The sequence below is a fragment of the Dreissena polymorpha genome, chromosome 1 (assembly GCF_020536995.1).
Source record: "Dreissena polymorpha isolate Duluth1 chromosome 1, UMN_Dpol_1.0, whole genome shotgun sequence".
NCBI lineage: Eukaryota > Metazoa > Mollusca > Bivalvia > Myida > Dreissenidae > Dreissena > Dreissena polymorpha.
The window spans coordinates 88,076,884-88,102,407 of NC_068355.1; the positions used below are offsets into that span (position 1 = coordinate 88,076,884).

At 36.8% G+C, this 25,524-nt stretch overlaps 1 protein-coding gene across 2 annotated transcripts; it reads left to right on the top strand.

Annotated features, from left to right (window-relative positions):
* The first annotated feature begins 1,116 nt into the window (after positions 1-1,116).
* Positions 1,117-24,849, top strand: LOC127839456 (complement component 1 Q subcomponent-binding protein, mitochondrial-like). Of its 2 annotated transcripts, none has more exons than XM_052367845.1 (6): positions 1,117-1,436; positions 5,422-5,569; positions 8,063-8,156; positions 13,448-13,568; positions 23,935-24,029; positions 24,533-24,849. In XM_052367845.1, the coding sequence occupies exons 1-6, from the start codon at positions 1,202-1,204 to the stop codon at positions 24,680-24,682; spliced, it is 843 nt and encodes a 280-aa protein (XP_052223805.1). In that variant the 5' UTR covers positions 1,117-1,201; the 3' UTR covers positions 24,683-24,849. The 2 variants fall into 2 exon arrangements, with proteins under 2 accessions (XP_052223805.1, XP_052223797.1); XM_052367837.1 differs by having other exon boundaries at positions 1,118-1,436; positions 23,932-24,029.
* Positions 24,850-25,524: the final 675 nt, after the last annotated feature.

The window sequence follows — 25,524 nt, forward strand, 5'->3', positions numbered from 1 at the left end:
AGTGACAGTTTATGACATGGGGAGGGGAGTCAGGCCATGTGTGATGTCACACATTTATTTAAAAAAAATTGTAAAATTTATTTATTATTTCTTTAGTAGAATTTAAAAATAATTTTCAAAAATTTGTGAAATATTTGAATTAGTTTTATGTCAAAATAAGACGAATTGCGTATCTCCTGATTCTGTTGTTCGAATGTTTAATAGGCAACTTGGCTGGGCCGGCTTATTCAATAGGCACAACCTCCACAAATTTCAATGACGAAATAATTAGACTGTTCCATTTTTAGTTAGTAAAGGGTTGAAAGAAAATCTAAATTATAATTTCGTTTTTATTAGAGGTTAACATGTGGATAAATATTCATACTGCTCATCGTAACAACCCTACGGTTATAAAAGCCTGTAATGTAAAAGCTCTTTTACCGGTAAGTTAAATTTTAATACGGTTAAATAGTGATTTGAGTTTTAGATTAAATTTAAATTAAGTATTAATTTAAAATAAATGTTGAAAGTGTGAGTTTGTGACGTACTTTAAGGAAGGGGGTCCAAGATTTTGTAACAGTTTGTGACATGCCGGGGTAAAAATGGTAAAAAAGCGTTACATGCTTTATCAACGACCCCTTGGTGTAAAATTGTATTGCAGGGAAGTGTTCTGTGGGCCCTTTTATGTGAGAAAATTTGCAGTAGGCCCATTACTAAAAAATCATAACTCGACAGTCAGCTGGGGGGGGGCCCGGGCCCCTGGGCCCAGTGCCTGGGTACGGGCCTGATATATGTGCTTCGGTGGGTGGGGACATTGAAAAAGCGTTGAAATAGCACCTTTACGTGCTGGAATTATTGAAAAAACGCACAAGAAACATCAATTATTGTATGTCTTACGTATGTAATGACACTCTCGTGAAATTCAAAACAGCAAGCATGTTTTCGAGCAACATCACAGGAAAATATATACCTGGGACAGAATTTTCTTCTAATTTACTACTTTAGTGGAGAATCAATGTTGTACTCTATATCGTCCGCAGTCTGGTCCGCGTTTTAGTATCTGCCTTATAGCATATTGTGTCATATCACTGTATCAATAGTGCAATGTCTCCACTATTATGTGGCATCATTTTATTCATGTCTATATTTCCGGTTCCGATATCTCAACACATGCGAGACAACCTTGACTAGAACGACGTCATTGCAGGAGAATAATACTATCATGGCAAGCTCAATGCGAAATTCATTGTTGAAGTGTGCGGTCAGTTACAATACAAGATCACAGCTTCTGTCAGTGTTTGCAAAATCAAAACCTAAGTTTTACGCGCACATTTCTAAAGATGCGTGTACTAGAAATGTTGTATCGATGTCGTCATCCATGCTCATGACGTTGAGACGAAATGATCAGATGTGCCGAGTACACAGAATTGAACATACAGCAAAAGTGCACACAGAACGTATGAACTTATTTTTTAGATATTATGTTTGAAAATGCTTCGTCACTTAATATTCTCGTACTATTACCTTATTAAGAGCTTAACCTTATTGCGATCACTTTGATTACATAACAGGGTTTTCTTTCAGTATTTTGTGAAGATAAGCCCATGGCTTTGAAATTGGGAATTTAATCAGCATTTTCAAGAAACTGGGAAAATATTTTTGAATTTAAAACTACCTGAAAGAGTTCAACATCTTTATTCTAATGTTAAAATACTGAGCTCAAGTAGGGGATTTAACCCACGACCTCCAGAGTGGCAGTCAGACACTTTCACCACGTCGTTAAAGAGCTAGCCCAACAGCAATGCTGTTGGAAATGACCTTATTTCACTACACCCCCCCCCCCCCTTTTAATGTTTCAATATTCAGACACGTCCGCTACAGCATGTCTTGCATCCTCGTGGCCCTCCTAGAAACCATTAAACAGCTCAGACCCACTTCAGCAATCACAGTTCTTTTTTGCCTCGTTGCCATTAATGTGAAAATACTGAGCTCAAGCTGGGATTGAACCCACGACCTCCAGAGTGCCGTGGTAGTCAGACACTTTAACCACATCGCCAAAGAGCTAGGCCAACATTATTGAAGGCTGTTGGAAGTGACGTTATTTCACTATAAATCACAAACACCGCTAACACCATCATGATCAACAATTTTCCACATAGTAAGCTCACGCAAAGTTTTCAATCACAAACCAGGGCTTTTTTTCAGCTCTTTGGGAAGATAGCCCATGGCTTTGAATTGGGAATTTTATTGGCATTTTCAAGAAATTGGGATAATAAATTGGGATTTAAACTACTAAAAGAGTTCAACATCTTTAATCACAAACACCATCATCATTAATGCTTTCAACATATTGAATATCAGTCAGCACTTTGCTTTTGGAAATCAACGATGACAATGCAAAAGAGTCACTTGTTATTAAATTACTTTAGTTTAAATAACAAAGGAATGAGTTTCAATGGGAGGACTTGCACTTGTTGACGATGTTTGTTTATTTAATGACGCTTGCTTCAAAAAAATTAACAGTTTTTTTTTGTTTAGGAATCTTTTTCACGTATTATTTGAATTGCGCGACATCTTTGTTTTCCATTCAGCCGAATCACAAAACGCTTGAATTTCATCGCAAATATAATAAGCACCTGAACAACATGGAGAAAATCAGGCACACGAATAATGCCTACGTTTTCCAATTTGAGGTTTAGTGTAAAATCTGTACGAGACCGGACCACGCTTTGTAGAAAAGCGTAAAAGCCGATGTCATTAGCGTTTTTTTTCCTGGTTGGGAAATATTTATTTTGGGAAAAAAGTACACTTTGCGATTGGGAATATAGCCGAATTTCAGCTTTAAAATCGGGCCAAAAAAAGCCCTGCAAACTTATTTTCCTAGTTCATGTAGGGATGTGATTTATTAACTATAACACTATGACACTGACACTCTGTGCTTTTAATTATTGTACTTACATTTGCCAAATACAAATAGTCGTTGCCAAACTGGAGCAACAGTAGGGCAATGAAGATCATGTTATAACAGTGATTTTTTTGCTCAAAATAACTGCCGATTTTCGGCTGTTCCCAATTGAAAACATCAACGTTTTTTTCCCCAAAAAGCTGACAAAATTTCCACAAAAAGCCCAATTTCCCCAATTTTTTTTTTTTTTTTAAGAAAGAAGTCTCTTATGACTTATGATTTCTTAACTCTAGATCTCAACTTTTTATTTAAGCATCCTACAAAACTTAAATTTAGTCCTTTTTGTCAATAAATAATTCCCAAATTTGCCACTTTTATCAATTAAAACAATCCTAATTTGACCAGACTCCTTTTCCCAAAATGGTTAGAAAAATCCCTGAAAATGCACTTAACAAACAATTTTAATTCTGTTACTTATAATCATACTTATAATGCTTAATTTTACCCAATGTCATGGTTTATCACACTATTTTCCCAATTTCATGGTTTATCGCGCGAATTTTCCCAATTCAAATGGCACAGGCTGTAACAAATAAAAGCAAAAAAAAACACTGTATAATTATATAAACAAACACCCAGCATTTTACAGTATGTTGAAAGGTTTATTTAATAACAGTACATTTAAAAAGTTTATTTAATAACAACACATTCAACAAATTCACTTAATAACAGGACATTTAATAATTTAGAAGTCTTGTTGATTGACACATCCTTAGCAGGCTGCATATGTTGTAGGAGCTTGCATGCTTAAGCGGCCTTCTGATGATCTAAAAGTAATATAAATATAATATTTTTATAAAAGTATTCAATTCATTAAAATGATTTGTAGCATATATATAATTATATATATATATATATATATATATATATATATATATATATATATATATATATATATATATATATATATATATATACAGGGCCCTCAATCTATTAAATCTGCCGCCGAAATTCGGCGGTAGTCCCCCACCTGAAAAGTATACTTTTTTCCCCTTTTGGGGGGGAAAAATTCACCCTAACAATTTTATTTTTTTTAAATAGAAAGATGTGTCTCATGATTATTATATCTCAATTCTATTTCAATTTAATCTTTGCAGACATACTAAATTATGAAAAATGCAATGAATATAGTGCAAACATGTACAAATGTAATAATGAGAGAGTAAGTAAAAAAATCCCCCAAAAAGGGAAATGCCGCAAAAATTCCCCCCTCATAAGGGCTGCGAGCCCTTCCCCCAAAGTAGTGTGAGGGCGCTGATATATATACATTATATAAATGTGTTATAGCATATGACATATATAGTGCCCAGAACACAACACAGTCAAATATGTTAAGTATTTGTGTACATTAAATCTCACCTTTGGTTCTCATTTGCTAAACAATTTTCAAAACAGTACATCCTATAGTCAATGAATTGCTTTGTTTTTATGACGTATAGAGTCCACACAATTTTGATTTTTTGTTGGAAATCATTTTAAAGGAACGGAAATTCTGATTTAAAACTGTTGTTGAACTTTCTGTTAGCTGGTTAGTTTATATTTTTTGCATTTTTGAAGGAGTCACAACATAATTTGAATTGAAACTTCACTTTGTACCAGCAATTAGACACTCTGAACTTTTCCATGTTCATGAGTGTTAAAGAGAATATCATGTCATAATTAAGAACCAATCATGTTAAATGTTTTATAATTGCCTTTAATCATTCCGATTTTGCTAAAAAACCCTCAATACTTATCTTGTTGATTACTATTGTTGTCAAGCTAATAGAACTTAATCTGCTTTGTATGCTGTGATAAACACTTAACACTTAAAAGCAAAATTGGTATATTCAAAGGTTGTGCTATCTCTGAATTAATAACTTGCAACCAACTAAGATAACTTATTATAACACCCCAATAATCGCGCTATCAGCATTACATGCCATATTGCGGCAGTCAGAACGCTGTATTGATTTCAGCAGTATCACTTACATTGTGGAAATCTATTGCATAACACCTTCCGTAAAGCGGCTGATAAACAGAGCGTCTGCTGTGACATTGAGGAAATATTAAGCAGAAAAAATACAGATTTTCTAAAAATTGCCATTTGCGAAAATTGTTCGCCATAATTTTTAATTAGTCGCCAGTGGCCAATGGTGATGGGCAGCAGGAATCCTGCTTTAATAATGGTTTTTAACCCATATCCTGATATAAAACAAGAAAGCTAGAATATTTTGCAATGTAATATAACAAATAACAACAAATATAGACCAGCAGTCACTTTGAAAATCAAGCTGAAACCAAACTGTGGATTAAAATGTGTTATAACCTGAAAAATATGTACAGTATATGCAAAGTGACTTCAAGTGTTAATTTTTGGACTCGGTCGCCTAAGTCTGTTGGGACTTACTGAGATTAGGTAATGTAGACACTGGTTGACATGTACAGAAACAAATGATGTGTATACATAGCAAATTGTGTTTTTCTTTTATGTGCAGTTGATGCAAAATTAAGTGAATTCATCAAAGATGAACTCTCAAAAGAAAAAGAGTCAGGTGGAGAGTTAAAGGCAAATGGAGTTGAAGGCTGGAAAGTGGAGACAGATGGAACTGGGGTGATCTTAACGAAGTCATTCAAGGATGAAAGGTGACTATCTTAGTTTCCACGACATTGCAGATCAGATGCAAGATGATTAAATTAACCCTTTCAGTGCGGGAACCGAATTTTGAAGGCCTTTGCAAACAGTTTGGATCCAGATGAGACGCCACAGAACGTGGCGTCTCATCAGGATCCAAACTGTTTGCTATTCTGATAGTATTCTTTGAAAAATATCGAAGAAAATGCTAATTTAAAAAATTCAGCAGACGACATTTTAGCAGAAGACAAATTTCCCAGCATGCAAAGGGTTAAGTATTTCATTCAGTTCAACTTTACAGAGTTATAACTTTCTTAAACTAACTTTGGCATATAACAAAGGTAAAGTGAACTACATTATTATCATTTCACCTTACATGACAATTTAGACATCACTTGACCCTGTAGGGTACATGTCCTGTGAATCTTGTGTAAAGTTGTTTATACTGGGGTCTGACAGATGAGACTGCATAGCATGTCTATGCCGCCATAAAGTATTAACATTGTGTATCAGTCCATAGTCTGTGTAAAGTTGTTTATACTGGGGTCTGACAGATGAGACTGCATACTAGCATGTCTATGCCGTCATAAAGTATTAAAATTGTGTATCAGTCCATAGTCTGTGTAAAGTTGTTTATACTGGGGTCTGACAGATGAGACTGCATACTAGCATGTCTATGCCGTCATAAAGTATTAACATTGTGTATCAGTCCATAGTCTGTGTAAAGTTGTTTATCCTGGGGTCTGACAGATGAGACTGCATACTAGCATGTCTATGCCGTCATAAAGTATTAACATTGTGTATCAGTCCATAGTCTGTGTAAAGTTGTTTATACTGGGGTCTGACAGATGAGACTGCATACTAGCATGTCTATGCCGCCATAAAGTATTAACATTGTGTATCAGTCCATAGTCTGTGTAAAGTTGTTTATACTGGGGTCTGACAGATGAGACTGCATACTAGCATGTCTATGCCGCCATAAAGTATTAACATTGTGTATCAGTCCATAGTCTGTGTAAAGTTGTTTATACTGGGGTCTGAAAGATGAGACTGCATACTAGCATGTCTATGCCGCCATAAAGTATTAACCCTTTGCATGCTGGGAAATTTGTCGTCTGCAAAAATGTCGTCTGCAGAATTTCTAAAATTAGCATTTTCTTCGATTTTTTTCAAAGAATACTATCAGAATAGCAAACAGTTTGGATCCTGATGAGACGCCACGTTGTGTGGCGTCTCATCTGGATCCAAACTGTTTGCAAAGGCCTTTAAAATTCAGCTCCAGCGCTTTAAGGGTTAACATTGTGTATCAGTCCATAGTCTGTACCTAAGTGTTTTAAACAAGTACAGGATAAATCTCTCTTGAACTTCATAGGTTGAACAATCTAATGTTAACTAGGTAATGGAAAAGAAAGGAGTTTTGGCTGCGACAATTATTTATTTTTGCTGAATTATGGCCCTGTTTTTGGTAGACCAACTCACATGAGCAGAACATGCTTATGGTGAGCTTTTGTGATCGCCTTTTATTGTCTTTTATTGCTAATTGCTCAGAATATTTGTCCCATTTATATCTCAAATAGTCTAAATCAGGTTCATGATGCGATGTAAAAAAAAAAGAATATATTATTGAATAGCCTGTGTCTTAGAGTGTGTCATAGAGGAATCAATGACACATGTCTTGTGTATGCAATATTGATGAAATTTGGTCAGAGGAGTCGTAGGTTACCAGGCTAAATGTTAAAAAAACCTTGTTACTACTCTTAAAGCCACATTTAAAATACAAGGTTATGAATTGTGGTAATAATGTTTATATTGTTTATCTATATTTATTGTATATATTGGAGTAGACTTTGAATCCTGGTTACAATAGCGCAAACACTAGGTCACCTGGTCTAATGTTACAAAAAGCTTGCAACTACTCTAGAAGCCACATTTTTTACTCAATCTTGTTACAGGCACTAAGTCAAATCTTAAATCAGAGACCACAGTTATGACTCTGTACTAATTTTCATGAATCTTTGTCAAATTTTCATAATTACAGCCTTGTTTCAATTTGGGTTAATTGGGGGTAAAAAAGTCACCAGATCAAGTCATTGACACCTTGAACTTGTCTCAGATGAGCACTTCAGGGCCTTTAAGTCTCCTGAATTTAGTGTACGGAACCTCTCTTATACTGCTCGAATGATTATTCAAACTTCAACAGCTAAACACCTCGATGTGCAGATGATTGTAAAGGAAATAATTTTCAATGGACAAGTTTTTGCTGAACTATCGGCCTTAGTCTTTTCCCTGAGTATGATGTGTTGTGGTAGTGTCAGTATCGGTGACACATTTCTAATGCATCTTGTGCATTTCTTCACTAACAAAATAATGTGTCATAAGAATTCAAGGGAAAATAAAATTAAGAAAACTTTTGATTGTGCATTCAACTATGTGTTGTTCCTTATGTGATGCTAAACTAAGCCACTGAGCCTCTTTGGTATACATGTACATTTGTTGTGTTTTAGCATAAAGGTGGAGTTTGATGTGAACGACACTGTTGATCAGTACCCTGAGGGGCTGTATGATGACCCTCAACAGGCTGAGGCAGAGTCTCCTGCAGTAAGTGCACTCATGTCCTACTACATAACACATCTGATACAGTGACATTACACACCAGATACAGTGACATTACACACATGATACAGTGACATGACGCACCTGACTCAGTGACATTACACACACAGGGCTTTTTTTCCTGACTTTGTGAAGCGGCCCTGGCCCCTCACTTTGTGAAAAAATGAGTCGCGAACTTGTCAAACTTGTGAAAAATTGAGTCGCGAACTTTTCAAAATTGTGAAAAATTGAGTCGCGAACTTCTTAAAATTGTGAAATTCAAAGTTCAATGCATTAGCATAGTTAAAGCATGTTAAACACTTGAATATTATCAAAATTTCCTTAAATAATGCAATAAAGGCATATTTTCCTTCTATGAATACTGTATTTGATACAATAACAACACATATACATATATCTGATTTGCAAAACATTATTCATGTACCAAATGCAACTAAAATACCTGGTCCCAACAATTCTTTACCACAGGAATAACATTTATAAACATAGAACATTTCAAGGGCACATAACTCAGACATGTTCTGGACTTTACAGCTTTAGAACTCTGTTATTTTTACTCTTGAAAATGTCAATAATTCTCTTAATATATGGAGAGGAAAATTCCTTCTTCATGATAATTTTCATGTTCTGTGAGCCTGACCCTCGTCAGTGCATGATGATCTCCCTGGGAGGTTGTCATTTGATCTGAAACATTAGGTATACATTGAAAAACAGTACTTTTGTAAGAAATGTAAACAAGTTATTTTATTTTTCACATTTTTTCACAAAGCATAAATAGACTAAATACAAAGTTTGAATCATGAATATGTGTCATGAATATGCATTTAAATTAAAAAAATATATATGAAAGGACCACATTATTGCACGTACTTTAACCAAGATTTACAATCGTAAACAGATACGAATAACAAGTCTCGGTCATCAATACTAAGGGCCGTTTTGACTAGCTTCCATCAATACATAAGCCGCGGCAGATGCTTTCACTTTTATCAAATGACTTTCCTTATAATGTTATCAATGTGCATGTTTCAAATCTTACCCTTCTGTAGAAAGCTTTTGTTTCTTTACTGTTATCCCAATTTAAATAAATCGGGATTATTTTGCGTTTTTTAAAATTTTCTTCGTGTAGTAGAGAGCGTTCGGCGCAATCTGAACGCATCGGACAGTGGGCTACACCACATAGACGATCCCCGTTATGGCGGAATTGTCCGAGGGGTCCCGATTGCGTTCGGCGTCGCCATTTTTTTATAGTGACGTTGCTAGGCAAAGCTTTTACTATTTACGCCGGTTTCACCGTTTACACAACACTTTTAAATCGATTAAATCAAGCAAACATGGGTAACGCGAGTCGACAATTTTTCGCGAATTCGGAATTAAAAACGAGGTTATGAAACTTATATTTCTGTTCCGAAATGGCCGTTTTTTACAGTTTTGAGCACGAAAAGTCCGTTTTTTACGATTTAAAACGGCCGTTTTTGTAAATATTCACGGCCATGTCAGGTTTGTGAATTGGCCGTGTCAAAATTGTGAAATGTCCGTCCACGGCCAATCGCAAAGAAGGAAAAAAAGCCCTGCACACATGATACAGTGACATGACACACATGATACAGTGACACTACACACATGATACAGTGACATAACACACCTTACGCTAGTGCTGCAACAATATACCGGTATATCGGTATATATCGCAATACGCAATCTGCATATTGTATTGCGATACGACTTTCATCATACCGGTACGAAAATTTTACAAAAATTCATTCACATTTCGTCCAGAAAAGCCATCCGAAATAATGATAACAAGGTAAACAAAACAAATCAGTGTAAATATTTTTTTTTTTCGTAAAAATAGCATTCTGAAAGTGTATTATAAGGAGTAGCGTTGATACATCCGAGCATTCGTTCGATGATAATTCAACAGATTATCGTTGAATTAATTGCGCACAGCTGTAAATGTTTCGTTCGATTCTAAATTGAGCATTATTAATTTTGTAATCCGAATTTCGGGAATACGCTTCCAAATTTTAATGCCAATGCGACAATAAAAAAATTCTAGCGTCAAATAAAAAGTGCTTTATCCTTTGTCTCAATAAAAAGCGCGCGAAAATTATACAGACATGTAGAACGTCGCATGGAAAGTATGGGTGTATTTTGTGTTGTATAAAAACGGAAACATCACGTCAGGTGAATTACGCGTGTTCAGTGGAAAAAAAACGCCCCGGTTGGACGTTATTTCATCACATCTTTAAATAGTAACGAATGCCAAAATGTATTTGATACTTAAGAAAATGTGCGAATGTTTGTGTTTCTTGTTATTCTTGAGCACATTTATAGTAAATATATACCAGAATTTGCTTTAAAACTGGAATAAACGGGATTATCGGGTAATTGGCAAGTTATAATTTTGGTACAAGTTAGCAATATATTGCGATATATTGCAATACGGGTTTTTGAACTGACAATATATTGCAATACGGTTTTTGGCGTATTGTTGCAGCACTACCTTACGCAGTGACATTACACACATGATACAGTGACATGACGCACCTGACTCAGTGACATTACACACATGATACAGTGACATGACACACATGATACAGTGACATGACACACATGATACAGTGACATTACACGCCTGATAAAGTGACATTACACACCTGATACAGTGACATTACACACCTTATACAGTGACATTAGACATCTGATACAGTGACATTACACATCTGACACAGTGACATTACACACATGATACAGTAACCCCCCCCCCCCCCCCCAAAAAAAAAATAATTAAAAAAATCAGTGTTTTTTCAGTTATAGAGAAAATTTTAACGCTTGGGTCTGGTAACATTGATTTAATGAGAACAAAAATGCTAGTTTTTATGCCCACGGATCGAAAGATCGGGGGCATATTGTTTTTGGCCTGTCTGTCTGTCATTCATTGTGTGTATCCCAAAACTTTAACCTTGGTTCAAGTTTTGCAATAACTTTTGCATTATTGAAGATAGCAACTTTATATTTGGAATGCATGTGTATCTCGTGGAGCTGCACATTTTGAGTGGTGAAAGGTCAAGGTCATTCTTCAAGGTCAAAGGTAAAATATATGGCTTCAAAGCGGCGCAATAGGGGGCATTGTGTTTCTGACAAACACATCTTGTTTTAAATTATTTTTGTGGGACAATATATACCATATGAATTTTCCAAGACAAAAGCTAAACATTTACGAGCGAATACATGATTGGCTTTGGGAAGCAATGGAAGCATGATGTAGTTCTCATGAATAATCAGTATGTTATTATTATACCCCCACAAACGAAGTTTAGGGGGGTATATAGGAGTGAGCTTGTCGGTCGGTCTGTCTGTCTGTCGGTCGGTCCGTATTAAGTGTCTGCTCTCTAATTCAAGTTGTTTTCATCCGATCTTCACCAAACTTAGTCAGATGTTGTATCTAGATGATGTCTAGGTCAAGTTCGAATATGGGTCATGCCGGGTCAAAAACTAGGTCGTGGGGTCACTTAGTGCGTTTTAGACATTCAACATGTTGTCCGCTATCTTATTCGAGTAGTTTTCATCCCATTTCACCAAACTTGGTCAGAAGTTTTATCTAGATGATCTCTACGCCAAGTTTGAACATATGCCATGCCAGGCCAAAAACTAGGTCACGGGGTCACTTAGTGTGTTTTTTAACATTCAGCACGGTGTCCGCTCTCTATTTCAGGTAGTTTTCATCCGATCTTCACCAAACTTTGTTAGACATTTTATCTAGATGATCTTAAGGCCAAGTTAGAACATGGACCATGCCAGATCAAAAACTAGGTCACGGGGTCATAAGCATGTTTAACACATTCAGCATGGTCAAGTAATTTTCATCTGACCTTCACCACACTTGGTCAGAAGTTGTATCTAGATAATGTGTAGGTCAAGCCGGGTCGAAAACTAGGTCAGGGGGGTCGCTTAGTGCATTTTAAACATTGAGCATGGTGTTTGCTGTTTTTTGTGAAGACAACATGCAAAATATTCTGTGTCAATGCGGCATGTGGGGGTATCCGTCACGTCTGTGACAAAGCTCTTGTTTAGGGGAGCTGAAGCGAGGATGTCCTGCTCTAAGTGATTGAGCAAGAAAATAAGCAAAGAGAGCGTGTACAAATGAGAATGGAGTTTTCCCATGATTTTTATAAGTTGCCCGTCGTCTATCTTAATAGCGCAAGGACCATATAGAAATTACAGGCAAGTGCACTCCCAATTATGCAATTTTACTTGAACCGAATGAATCAAATCCTGACTAAACATTATCTGTAACACGAAACAAGATGACATTGTAAAACAATTTTTATATGCTAAAAAGTTGCAGAATGTTTGTATTTTTATGTTTTTAAACTAATCAGTAATGTTACTTAACTTACTTTTTTAGGGTCTGCTATTGTAATTAACCTGTGTATGACACTTTTTGATTTTGGAAGTTTCATATACCACAATAGTATTGGGCAGTGTTTTTGGATCTTAGAAATTATTGCTGTTGACACACAGTTGTAATTTACACACTGTGTATTTTTATATTTTGGATTATTTTGGACCTTTCATAATAATCTGAATATATAAAAGTAATTGTAACATTTTTGTGTTTTCTATTCCAGTTAAACAATCCAAATCTTGACACAGGCTTTTTATCCCCCCTCCTTGAAGAAGGCGGCACATAGCAATTTTACTGTACATATGTCGGTCTTTGCAAGCTTCCTCTGTCAGCTATAACTTTGCAAACAAGATATTGATAATTTTGAAATAAGTTTGCACAAATGTCAACCACAGTTAGACAATGTAAGGCATGTAAAAACATCTGCTATAAAGGTCAAGGTCGAACTTAGAGGTCAAACATTAATTTTGACCATAAAAAATCCTGTCTTTGTTATAAATTTTCCATTTTTTGATGGATTTTGATGTAATTTGGCACTAATGGCATATTTCATAAGATAATGTACCCTTCCCGCTTCTCCCAACTTTAAATGTCAAAGTTATACTAAAAGGTCGAATGTCAAATTTGACTTCATTGGAGTTTTGAGATACAAGTGATATATTGGGGCATCTTCACTTGCCTTGTTGTTTCTGAAAGTGGGCACTTGTATACTGCTTTAAATGGATTATTATTATTTAAAAAAATGTGTATGGCTAAAATAGTTTTATTTGATGTCACAACTTTTGAAGTTATTGTATATTCTAGTGGTATGATGTCAAAGGAATGACTTAGATGTTGCTAACAAGAATGAATCTTCTTTGTACAGTTGGTGTCCAAGCCACCATTTGAAGTTGAGATCAAAAAAAAGTCTGGCCGTACATTAACATTTATGTGTGAGTTCAGAGAGCAGGAGATGGAAGGACAACCAGAGGAGGAGGAAGGCGTTGGTAAACCATATTGCAATTGGCATACTAATGATAACGATAAAACCTCCTTTTACTAATACACTCCGAGACCCAAAGCCATATCTTTGCTTACCATACCAGGGTTTTTTTTTACTAAGAAAGTGACGCCGATATTCGGCGTCTTCCCCTACCAGAATTTTTCCCCTCAAAATACAATTTCCCCACCAAAAATATCATTTTTCACCAAAATATAATATTTTCTCTCAAATAAATGTTTATTTTTCCTTTGGACATTCGACAATTATCCAAATTGCACCAAGTACAACGACCTCGCTCTCTCTCTCTCCAGACGAACACAAAAAATCTGGGAATCCCAGTTATTCTAAATATAGCTCTTAAATTACGTCATGTAAACTGGGCAACTAATCGTAATAATCATGTGACTATTTTACTGGATACCGGTCTTGCGCGAAAAGCGTGTTTTGTCAATTAATTACCGGAAACCAGTCGAATTTTCATCCGGGCTATATGCAAGCCAAGATATAAACGTGAAAACAGAAAAAAATGTCTCACAATTGGCACTCTTACACAAACAAAAAAAACATTCGGACTCGGAAGATACTGAACGCATCGAGGCATTTTTTAAGAAAGAATCATCAAAAACCGTTATAACCCAGCAGGATTCTGAGGTAATCAACATCGAACATTGTGAAAGTGAAAGTAGACAATCGGCAGCTGCCGATCCGTTCCCTTCCAATACTGTAGCAGATCAAGATCGTCAAGCCATTCGTCATGAAATTGAAATCACAAAATTGACATCGTCCCCCGGCCATAGTACAGAAATATAGCTGAAAACATTTCCCATTATTAGATCTACACCTGCAACTTTATTAAGGACTTTGACTTTAATACGTGTTAAATGTGTTTAAGAACAAAAAAGGACAGAGACAAGCCTCTTTTGATGAGTTATAGACATTGAAATGAACAGTTTTTATTTTTTCCCCTAATATGTCTCTTTCGCACTCTTTTTTCCCCTTTCACCCAGCGTCCAGCGTCTTCCCCTTTCTCTAAAAAAAAACCCTGCATACACATAATAAAAGGAAGTGAAGAATTAGTACAGTGACAAGCACTGGTCTTCTTGTTATTAAGAAGGTTAATTTTGTATTGAAAGTGATTCAAACATTTTAAGCTCATCTATTTTTTGAAAAAAATTTATGAGCTATTGTCATCACCTTGGCGTCGGCGTTCGGTTAAGTTTTGCGTTTAGGTCCACTTTTCTCAGAAAGTATTAATGCTATTGCATTCAAACTTGGTACACTTACTTACTATCATGAGGGGACTGGGCAGGCAAAGTAAGATAACTCTGGCGTGCATTTTGACAGAATTATGTGCCCTTTTTATACTTAGAAAATTGAAAATTTTGGTTAAGTTTTGTGTTTAGGTCCATTTTATTCCTTAAGTATCAAAGCTATTGCTTTCATACTTGCAACACTAACTAACTATCATAAGGGGACTGTGCAGGCAAAGTTATGTAACTCTGACTGGCATTTTGACAGAATTATGTGCCCTTTTTATACTTAGAAAATTGAAAATTTGGTTAAGTTTTGTGTTTAGGTCCACTTTATTCCTACAGTATCAAAGCTATTGCTTTCATACTTGCAACACTTATTAACTATCATAAGGGGACTGTGCAGGCAAAGTTATGTAACTCTGACTGGCATTTGGACGGAATTATGAGCCCTTTATACTTAGAAAATTGAAAATTTGGTTAAGTTTTGAGTTTTGGTCCACTTTACCCCTAAAGTATCATAGATATTGCTTTCATACTTGGAACACTCGCAAACTATCATAAGGGGACAGTAAAAGGACAAGTTGCATAACTCTGGTTGTCATTTTTACGGAATTATGGTCTTTTTTTGACTTAGATACTTCGAATATATGGTTAAATTTTGTGTTTCTATCCACTTTACTTCTAAAGTATCAAGGCTATTGCTTTCAAACTTCAAATACTTTCATGCTATCATGAGGTTACTGTACCTGGCAAGTTGAATTTTACCTTGACCTTTGAATGACCTTGACTCAAGGTCAAATTATTAAATTTTGCTAAAATTGCCTTCACTTCTTTATTATGCCCCCCTTCGAAGAAGAGGGGGTATATTGCTTTGCTCATGTCGTCTGTCTGTCGTCGGTCGGTCCGTCCACCAGGTGGTTGTCATACGATAACTCAAGAACGCTTGGGCCTAGGATCATAAAACTTCATAGGTAGATTGATCATGACTTGCAGATGACCCCTATTGATTTTGAGGTCACAAGGTCAAAGGTCAAGGTCACGGTGACCTGAAATAGTTAAATGATTTTCGGATGATAACTCAAGAACTCTTTTGCCTAGGATCATGACACTTCATAGGTACATTGATCGTGACTCGCAGATGACCCCTATTGATTTTCAGGTCACTAGGTCAAAGGTCAAGGTCACAGTGACAAAAATCGTGCTCACACAATGGCTGCCACTACAATGGACAGCCCATATGGGGGGCATGCATGTTTTACAAACAGCCCTTGTTTATGATTAGATTTGATTGATACTTTGACAAAACTACTCTTACCTGACATACCACAATAGACTCCACCCAAACCATCCCCCGTGCCCTTTCTTCCCCCCCCCCCCTCCCCCGAACCCCCCCCCCCCCCCCACCGACCCCCCCCCCCCTAATTTTTTTTATTTTTTTTATTTTTTATTTTAATATCATCTCACAAATGACTACCACACCCTAACACTATACCCCCCCCCCCCACCCTCCCATTTTTTTTTGTGAAACGGTTAAAAAACACAAATATTTATTTTTATTGTTTTATGTTTGAAATACCGTCCAACCATCGCACCCAAGAATCCCCCCCCTCCCCCCACCCGATTCCCCCCCCCCCCCCCCACCCGAACCCCCCCCCCCCTAATTTTTTTTTTTTTTTTTTTTAAGATCATCTCACAAATTACCACCACAACCCTCACCCCTCGCACTATACCCCCCAACCCCACCCCCCAATTTTTTTTTTTGGAACGGTTAAAAAACACAAATATTTATTTATATTATTTTATGTTTGAAATACCGTCCAACCATCGCACCCAAGAATCCCCCCCCCCCTCGAATTATTATTATTTGCAATTTTGCAATTTTTTCACATTTTTGGAACATAATGTAATAAATGTCCACACCCCCACACTATACACCCCTCTTCACTCCACCCCTCCCTCCTTTGTGATTGAAAATGAGAGTCCCTTCACCTTTAAAAAGAAAATAGATGAGCGGTCTGCACCCGCAAGGCGGTGCTCTTGTTTTTTGTTGCCTTCACTTTTTTATTTATGATTAGATTTGATTGATACTTTGACAAAACAACTCTTACCTGACATACATAGACTCCACCCAAACCATCCCCCATCCCCCACGCCTCCCCCACCCCCCCTTGAATTTTTTTTTTATACGCCCGTCTATGACGGGACGTATTATGGTATACCCCGCGTCTGTCCGTCCGTCTGTTAATGTCGTACGCTACGTCAAATATCCTTTGACAGATTTTCTTCAAATTTTAACACAATCTTAATATTGATAAACCCTGATCCCCTTTCGTTTTTGACGGAATTCTGAATTGTCGTTCCAGAGTTATGGGACTTTGTTCGTCAAAATTTCGTGATTTCATTGAATGTCCTACTGTAGCTCAAATATCCTTCGATGGATTTTTTTCAAATTTCAACACAATCTTAATATTGATAAACCCTGATCCCCTTTCGTTTTTGACGGAATTCTGAATTGTCGTTCCAGAGTTATGGGACTTTGTTCGTCAAAATTTCGTGATTTCATTGAATGTCCTACTGTAGCTCAAATATCCTTCGATGGATTTTTTTTTTTTTTTTTTAGTATCCCTGAAAAATTGAACAAGGTGAGCTTTTTTCTATTCCGATTGTACACTACCACTTACCCATCTTCATTTCTCTTTTATTATTGGTCAAAATATCTATAACAGGTTTACTTCAACTCCATATCCTCTAAAGAAATGCATACATATACTCAAAAAAAGATATGGTATGAATGTCAAGGAGACGGCGCTCCATGCTCATGTACTTATAAAATAAACCATGTATTCAAATACAAATAAACTGAAATAAAAAAATGATTCAAAGGGTTATTTATTACCTTACTACTTCATTGGCGAACGACGGGCGTATCATGCGCTCATGGCGCAGCTCCTCAGTTTAAGATCATCTCCCACCCCCATTTTTTTTTTGAAACGGTTAAAAAACACAAATATTTATTGTTATTATTTTATTTTTGAAATACCATCCAACCATCGCACCCAAGAATCCCCCCCTCCCCCCACCCGATTTCCCCCCCCCCCCCCCCGAATCCCCCCCCCCCAATTTTTTTTTTTTTTTTTTTTTTTAAGATCATCTCACAAATTACCACCACACCCTAACCCCTCGCACTATACCCCCCCACCCCACCCCCCAATTTTTAGCCGGATTTTTTTCGAAAAAATCTCGGCTTATAGATTGATGTTGTCGGGCGGGCGGGGGGGCGGGCGGGCGGGCGGGGTGGCGGCGTGCTCGAAAATGTTAAAGTTCTTATTTCATGGTATAACTTTGGTATGCTTGGACCTAGAGTCTTCAAACTTGACATGAAGGTTGGCCAGGATTAACAGATGACCACTGGTCATTTCAAGGTCATTCATTTGAAGGTCAAGGTCACTGTGACCTTCAATATAAAAAATGTTAAAGTTCTTATAACTTTGGTATGCTTGGACCTAGAGTCTTGAAACTTGACATGAAGGTTGGCCATAACTAGTTAGTAACCACTGGTCATTTCAAGGTCATTCATTTGAAGGTCAAGGTCACTGTGACCTTGAATGTAAAAATGTTAAAGTTCTTATTTCATGGTATAACTTTGGTATGCTTGGACCTAGAGTCTTCAAACTTGACATGAAGGTTGGCCAGGATTAACAGATGACCACTGGTCATTTCAAGGTCATTCATTTGAAGGTGAAGGTCACTGTGACCTTCAATATAAAAATGTTAAAGTTGTTATAACTTTGGTATGCTTGGACCTAGAGTCTTGAAACTTGACATGAAGGTTGGCCAGAACTAGTAAGTAACCACTGGACATTTCAAGGTCATTCATTTGAAGGTCAAGGTCACTGTGACCTTGAATGTAAAAATGTTAAAGTTGTTATAACTTTGGTATGCTTGGACCTAGAGTCTTCAAACTTGACATGAAGGTTGGCCAGAACTAGTAAGTAACCACTGGACATTTCAAGGTCATTCATTTGAAGGTCAAGGTCACTGTGACCTTGAATGTAAAAATGTTAAAGTTCTTATTTCATGTTATAACTTTGGTATGCTTGTACCTAGAGTCTTCAAACTTGAAATAAAGATTGGCCAGTACTAGAAGATGACCACTAGTCATTTCAATGTCATTCATTTGAAGGTCAAGGTCACTGTGACCTTAAATGTTAAAATGTTAAAATTGTTATAACTTTGGTATGCTTGGACATAGAGTCTTCAAACTTGACATGAAGGTTTGCAAGCACACTTAGATGACCACTGGTCATTTCAAGGTCATTCATTCTAAGGTCAAGGTCACTGTGACCTTGAATGTAAAAATGTTAAAGTTCTTATAACTTTGGTAGGTAAAAATGTTAAAGTTCTTATTCCATGTTATAACTTTGGTATGCTTGTACCTAGAGTCTTCAAACTTGACATAAAGGTTGGCCAGTACTAGAAGATCACCACTGCTCATTTCAATGTCATTCATTTGAAGGTCAAGGTCACTGTGACCTTCAATGTTAAAATGTCAAAATTGTTATAACTTTGGTATGCTTGGACCTAGAATCTCAAACTTTCCTAATTGTCAATTCAAGTTCATATTTGTGACCTTAAATGTTATTGTTGTTCATGTATATGCATGCATTCAAAACATAACACAAGGTTTGCTCATGCCTTGAAAAGTACTTACATTTCATTTTGACCTTTGAACAATATTTCAGTAATTTAAGTATTGCATTGACAAAAACACGAAAGGTACTTTCCTGTCATTTAAATCAAAAATCCGGCTTCAATGCGGTCATCTCCGACCGCGGAACTCTTGTTTTTTTTTGGAACGGTTAAAAAACACAAATATTTATTTATATTATTTTATGTTTGAAATACCGTCCAACCATCGCACCCAAGAATCCCCCCCCTCGAATTATTATTATTTGCAATTTTGCAATTTTTTCACATTTTTGGAACATAATGTAATAAATGTCCACACCCCCACACTATACACCCCTCTTCACTCCACCCCTCCCTCCTTTGTGATTGAAAATGAGAGTCCCTTCACCTTTAAAAAGAAAATAGATGAGCGGTCTGCACCCGCAAGGCGGTGCTCTTGTTTTTTGTTGCCTTCACTTTTTATACGCCCGTATAAAATACGGGACGTATTATGTGAAACCCCTTGGCGGCGGGCGGGCGGGCGGGCGGCGGGCGGAAGGCATCACTTTGTCCGGACTCTAATTCAAATTGTATTCATCCGATCTTCACCAAACTTGGTCAGCAGTTGCATCTAGTTGATATCTAGGCCAAGTTCGAATATGGGTCATGCCGGGTCAAAAACTAGGTCATAGGGTCAATAAGTGCATTTTCAAAGGGGCCACTTTGTCCGGACTCTATTTCAAATTGTATTCATCCGATCTTCACCAAACTTGGTCAGCAGTTGTATCTAGTTGATATCTAGGCCAAGTTCGAATATGGGTCATGCCGGGTCAAAAACTAGGTCATAGGGTCAATAAGTGCATTTTCAAAGGGGCCACTTTGTCCGGACTCTATTTCAAATTGTATTCATCCGATCTTCACCAAACTTGGTCAGCAGTTGCATCTAGTTGATATATAGGCCAAGTTCGAATATGGGTCATGCCGGGTCAAAAACTAGGTCATAGGGTCAATTAGTGCATTTTCAACGGCGCCACTTTGTCCGGACTCTAATTCAAATTGTATTCATCCGATCTTCACCAAATTTGGTCAGAAGTTGTGTCTAGATGATATGTAGGTCAAGTTCAAATATGGGTCATGCCGGGTCAAAAACTAGGTCACGAGGTTACTTAGTGCATTTCAAGCATTTAGCATGGTGTCCGCTCTCTAATTGAAGTAGTTTTCATCTGATCTTCACCTAATTTGGTCAGAAGTTGTGTCTAGATGATATGTAGGTCAAGTTCGAACATGGGTCATGCCGGGTCAAAAACGAGGTCACATAGTGCATTTCAAGCATTAAGCATGTTGTCCGCTCTTTAATTGAAGTAGTTTTCATCTGATCTTCACCAAATTTAGTCAGATGTTACATCTAAGTGATATCTAGGTCAAGTTCAAATATGGGTCATGCCGGGTCAATAACTAGGTCTTGAGGACACTTTCAAGCATTGAGCATGGTGTCCAAAACCTTCGAACGGGCGTATCTTGTGACAGTTTGGCACTCTTGTTTATTTATGATTAGATTTGATTGATACTTTGACAAAACAACTCTTACCTGACATACATAGACACCACCCAAACCATCCCCCATCCCCCACGCCTCCCCCCCCCCCTTGAATTTTTTTTTTTAAGATCATCTCCCACCCCCATTTTTTTTTTTGAAACGGTTAAAAAACACAAATATTTATTGTTATTATTTTATTTTTGAAATACCATCCAACCATCGCACCCAAGAATCCCCCCCCCCCCCCCCCCCCCGAATATTTTTTTTTCCCGCATTTTTGGAAGATAATGTAATAAATGACCACACCCCACACTATACACCCCTCTTCACTCCATCCGTCCCTCCTTTGTGATTGAAATTGAGAGTCCCTTCACCTTTAAAAAGAAAATAGATGAGCGGTCTGCACCCGCAAGGCGGTGCTCTTGTTAAAAACTTTCAATCATTATTATTAATTTAACATTCATTTTATGATGCCACCTTTCCTTTTGAAGCAGATTATTTAGAAGGGTATATTGCTTTGCCCCTGTCCATCATACTGTTTTGCTAACAATTGCTTCAAAATTGAGAATAAGCGTTTTCAATATTATATTTGCTAACAATTGCTTCAAAATTGAGAATAAGCGTTTTCAATATAATATTTACTAAGACTCAAGTTATAAATCACAAAATAAGTAAATATATATTTGGAAACTTTTAATTGGGAATTTTTAGGTCCCATTGGGAAAAAAATTGCTTTTTTTCCATTGGGAATTGGGCAGTATACCGAATTTTAATGAAATAAAAACAAACACTGGACATACTGGTTACTTGGGGGGAAAGGGACAATTATAGATTTCAGGTCAAAGGGATAGTGATGTAATTTTGACATATCCCTTTGTTTAAGATATCACATGAATATCTTTGACTTTGAGAACTCTCCAAAAAGTCCATTGTCCAAAAATTTCACACAAAAAGATTGAACATATAAAATGGTAGCCAATGCATTTTTGCTTGGCTTGCTTGATAGTGTTTATGTGTCAAACGTTAGTTATACTCCTCTTTTAAAAGTTAAAGAATTACCATGGACAATTATCTGTCTATCATCGAGTCTTTCTGTCTGTCAGTAGACACAAAATTTTCAGCAAGAATTATTCTCCAATTTTTAATATACGACACTCAAACTTACTTTTTTTGTTCGATAAGACATGAAGTAGTTAATGTGTAATTTTTAAAATTCTTCTTACAAACTATTTGTTATTATACTTTTTGTCCCCTACCGGTTTCACCTGAGGTGACTTATGGTTTGCGCTCTGTGTGTCCGTCAGACTGTGAGTCTGTCACACTTTTCTGGATCCTGCGATAACTTTTTAAAGTTCTTAATATTTTTTCATGAAACTTGAAAAAACATGGATAGATGGCAATAAGGACATTATGCACGTCATTTCATTTTGTTCCTACGTCAAAAATTCTGGTTGCTATGGCAACAGATATTTAAAAAAAAAAATATATAATATATATATATTTCTGACAATAGTGGAGCCGGTAGCCGGTAGGGGACATATATTGCTTGGTAATAGTCTTGTTCAACTTAAAATGTATGTAACATTGTTTTCCAAACTAAAGACTTTTATCACAACAAGCAATTTCTGAAACAACAAATTCCAGATGTGTTATATTTGGTATTTAACATTTTTTATTCGCCCTCTTATTAAATTTATTTAATCATGACCATGATGTCGTAACCCCGACACAAATAATATAGACTCCTATACAGGTATTTCAAAATAACTTAAAATATCTGTCTTCTAAAACCACAAGATACAAAGGTTTAAAACTTGGTATGTCACATGGTATGGTGGTTCTCCGAAAAGTTTGTTTGAAAAATGGACCAGAGTCAAAAATGGCTCGCTTCCTATTACTTCATGTTGCTTGGAGAGGTATTCGTCGATACCTTGACAAGTTCTAGTTCATATATGTATGTTTGGAAATTTAATGAATTGCCATGCATATGTTGTTTTGTTATGCTCCCCCAAAATTTATTTTGGGGGAAGCATATAGTCGCCGCTCTGTCTGTCCGTCTGTGTGTCCGTCCGTGCACAATTTTTGTCCGGGCTATCTCTCAGCAACTAATGACCGGAATTCAATGAAACTTTATGGGAAGCTTCACTACCAAGAAGAGATGTGCATAATATCAGCGGGTTCTGGCCGGATGTTTATTCACAGAGTTATGGCCCTTTGAAATTTTCCATTAACTGTACATATAGTGCAATTCTTGTCCGGGCGATTTCTCAGCAACTAATGACCAGAATTCAATGAAACTTTATGGGAAGCTTCACTACCAAGAGGAGATGTGCATATTATCAGGGTGTTCGTGTCGGATGATTTTTCACAGAGTTATGGCCCTTTGAAATTTTCCATTAACTGTACATATAGTGCAGTTTTTGTCCGGGCTATTTCTCAGCAACTAATGACCTGAATTCAATGAAACTTTATGGGAAGCTTCACTACCAAGAGGAGATGTGCAAATTATCAGCGGGTTCTGGTCGGATGATTTTTCACAGAGTTATGGCCCTTTGAAATTTTTTAATTTTTCCATTTACTGTACATATAGTGCAATTCTTGTCCGGGCTATTTCTCCGCAACTAATTACCGGAATTCAATGAAACTTTATGGGAAGCTTCACTACCAAGAGGAGATGTGCATATTATCAGCGGGTTTTGTCAGATGATTTTTCACAGAGTTATGGCCCTTTGAAATTTTCTATTAAAAAATACTTGTCCCCCAACTACTGTGCCCTCAAGACGTTTCCTTTTATCTGAATATATAGTGCAATATTGTGACAAAAAAACCTTTGGGGAGCATCACCCGTCTCCGACGGTTTCTTGTTTTAGCCTGCTATGATTCATAAGGATGACTTGTTGTTGTTTCAGAAGATCAGTTTGACATAGTTGAAATGCGGGTAGATCAACCCTCTGATGGAGTCACCAAGGAGAACTTCTACTCTCACAGTACATCATTTATGGAGGGGGTAAGAAGCATTTGTTTATAAATTTATCCGAAGACATCAGTTGAGCATCCTTTTAGCCCACTTGTCAGGGCTTTTTTTCCTGTTTTTGTGAAGCAGCCTTGGCCCTCCCATTTTGTGAAAAAATGAGTCGCTAACTGTTCAAAATTGTGAAAATGAGTCGCTAACTGTTCAAAATTGTGAAAATGAGTCGCGAACTGTTCAGAATTGTGAAAATGAGTCGCGAACTGTTCAGAATTGTGAAAAAAAATGAGTTGCAAACTTTCTAAAATTGTGAAAATTTGACTCTTGAACTTCTTGAAATTGTTAGAATTTGAGTCGCAAATCTCCCAAACTTCTATATTAATGAAAAACAGCCATTTCTCTGTTAGATGTACATAAGTAACAATTTGTTATAAAATATGAGTGGACACTGGTTTAAATAAGATTCCAATGTATTGTTGTATTGATGACTAGATTTCACAGTAGTATTCAAACACTAGCTTACCGTGTGTGTGTTTGTACAGGAGCTGTATGATATGCTGATGGACATGCTGGATGAACGAGGCATTGACAACAAGTTCATCAACAACCTGGTGAACTTTGCGAGTGCCCACCAGCATCAGCTCTACATCACCTTTCTGAACAAGGTGCATTCCTTCGTCAAGGAAAAATGAGCTCCATATGCTGCATAAGCTACAGTGAACATCCAGCCCAGCATGCTGTGCCCACTACTGACAGGACTTCTGTTGATTCTGAGTAGCCAAGTGATTCAAGAAACTTGTAGATTCAATAGCAGATTCATTTGTATGATTTTACAAGGAAATAAATGTTGTCAGTTCTACATACACGAGTCATACACGGTTTCCGTCGTCCGTGCGTGCTTGCGTTAGGCTTTTTCTTGTTAATGCGATTAAGTCCACAGTATTCATCTGATTCTTTTCAAACTTGTTCAGTGTCTTTATATTGAGGACTTGAACCCTATTGAAAATGGATTACATCAGAGTAAAAAGTCCAGAATTATCTCCCCTTGAATTTGAGAAAATTGTGAAATAAGGCTTGTTTACGCAATTAAGTCCACAGTTTTCATTCAATTATTTCCCAACTTGCACAATGTCTTTATCTGAATGATGAGTCAAACCCTATTGAAAATGAGCAATATCAGTGTTATAAGTCCAGAATGATCTCCCCTTGAATTTGAGAAAAAAATGAAAATTCATTTTTCAATGTGATATAAGTCCATAATTTTCATCCAATTCTTGGCAAACTTGCACAGTGTCTTTGTATCAATGAGGACTCAAACCCTTTTTATGCCCCCCTTCGAAGAAGAGGGGGTATATTGTTTTGAACATGTCAGTTCGTCGGTCCGTCCGTCCACCAGATGGTTTCCGGATGATAACTCAAGAACGCTTAGGCCTAGGATCATAAAACTTCATAGGTACATTGATCATGACTAGCATATGACCCCTATTGATTTTCAGGTCACTAGGTCAAAGGTCAAGGTCACAGTGACTCGAAA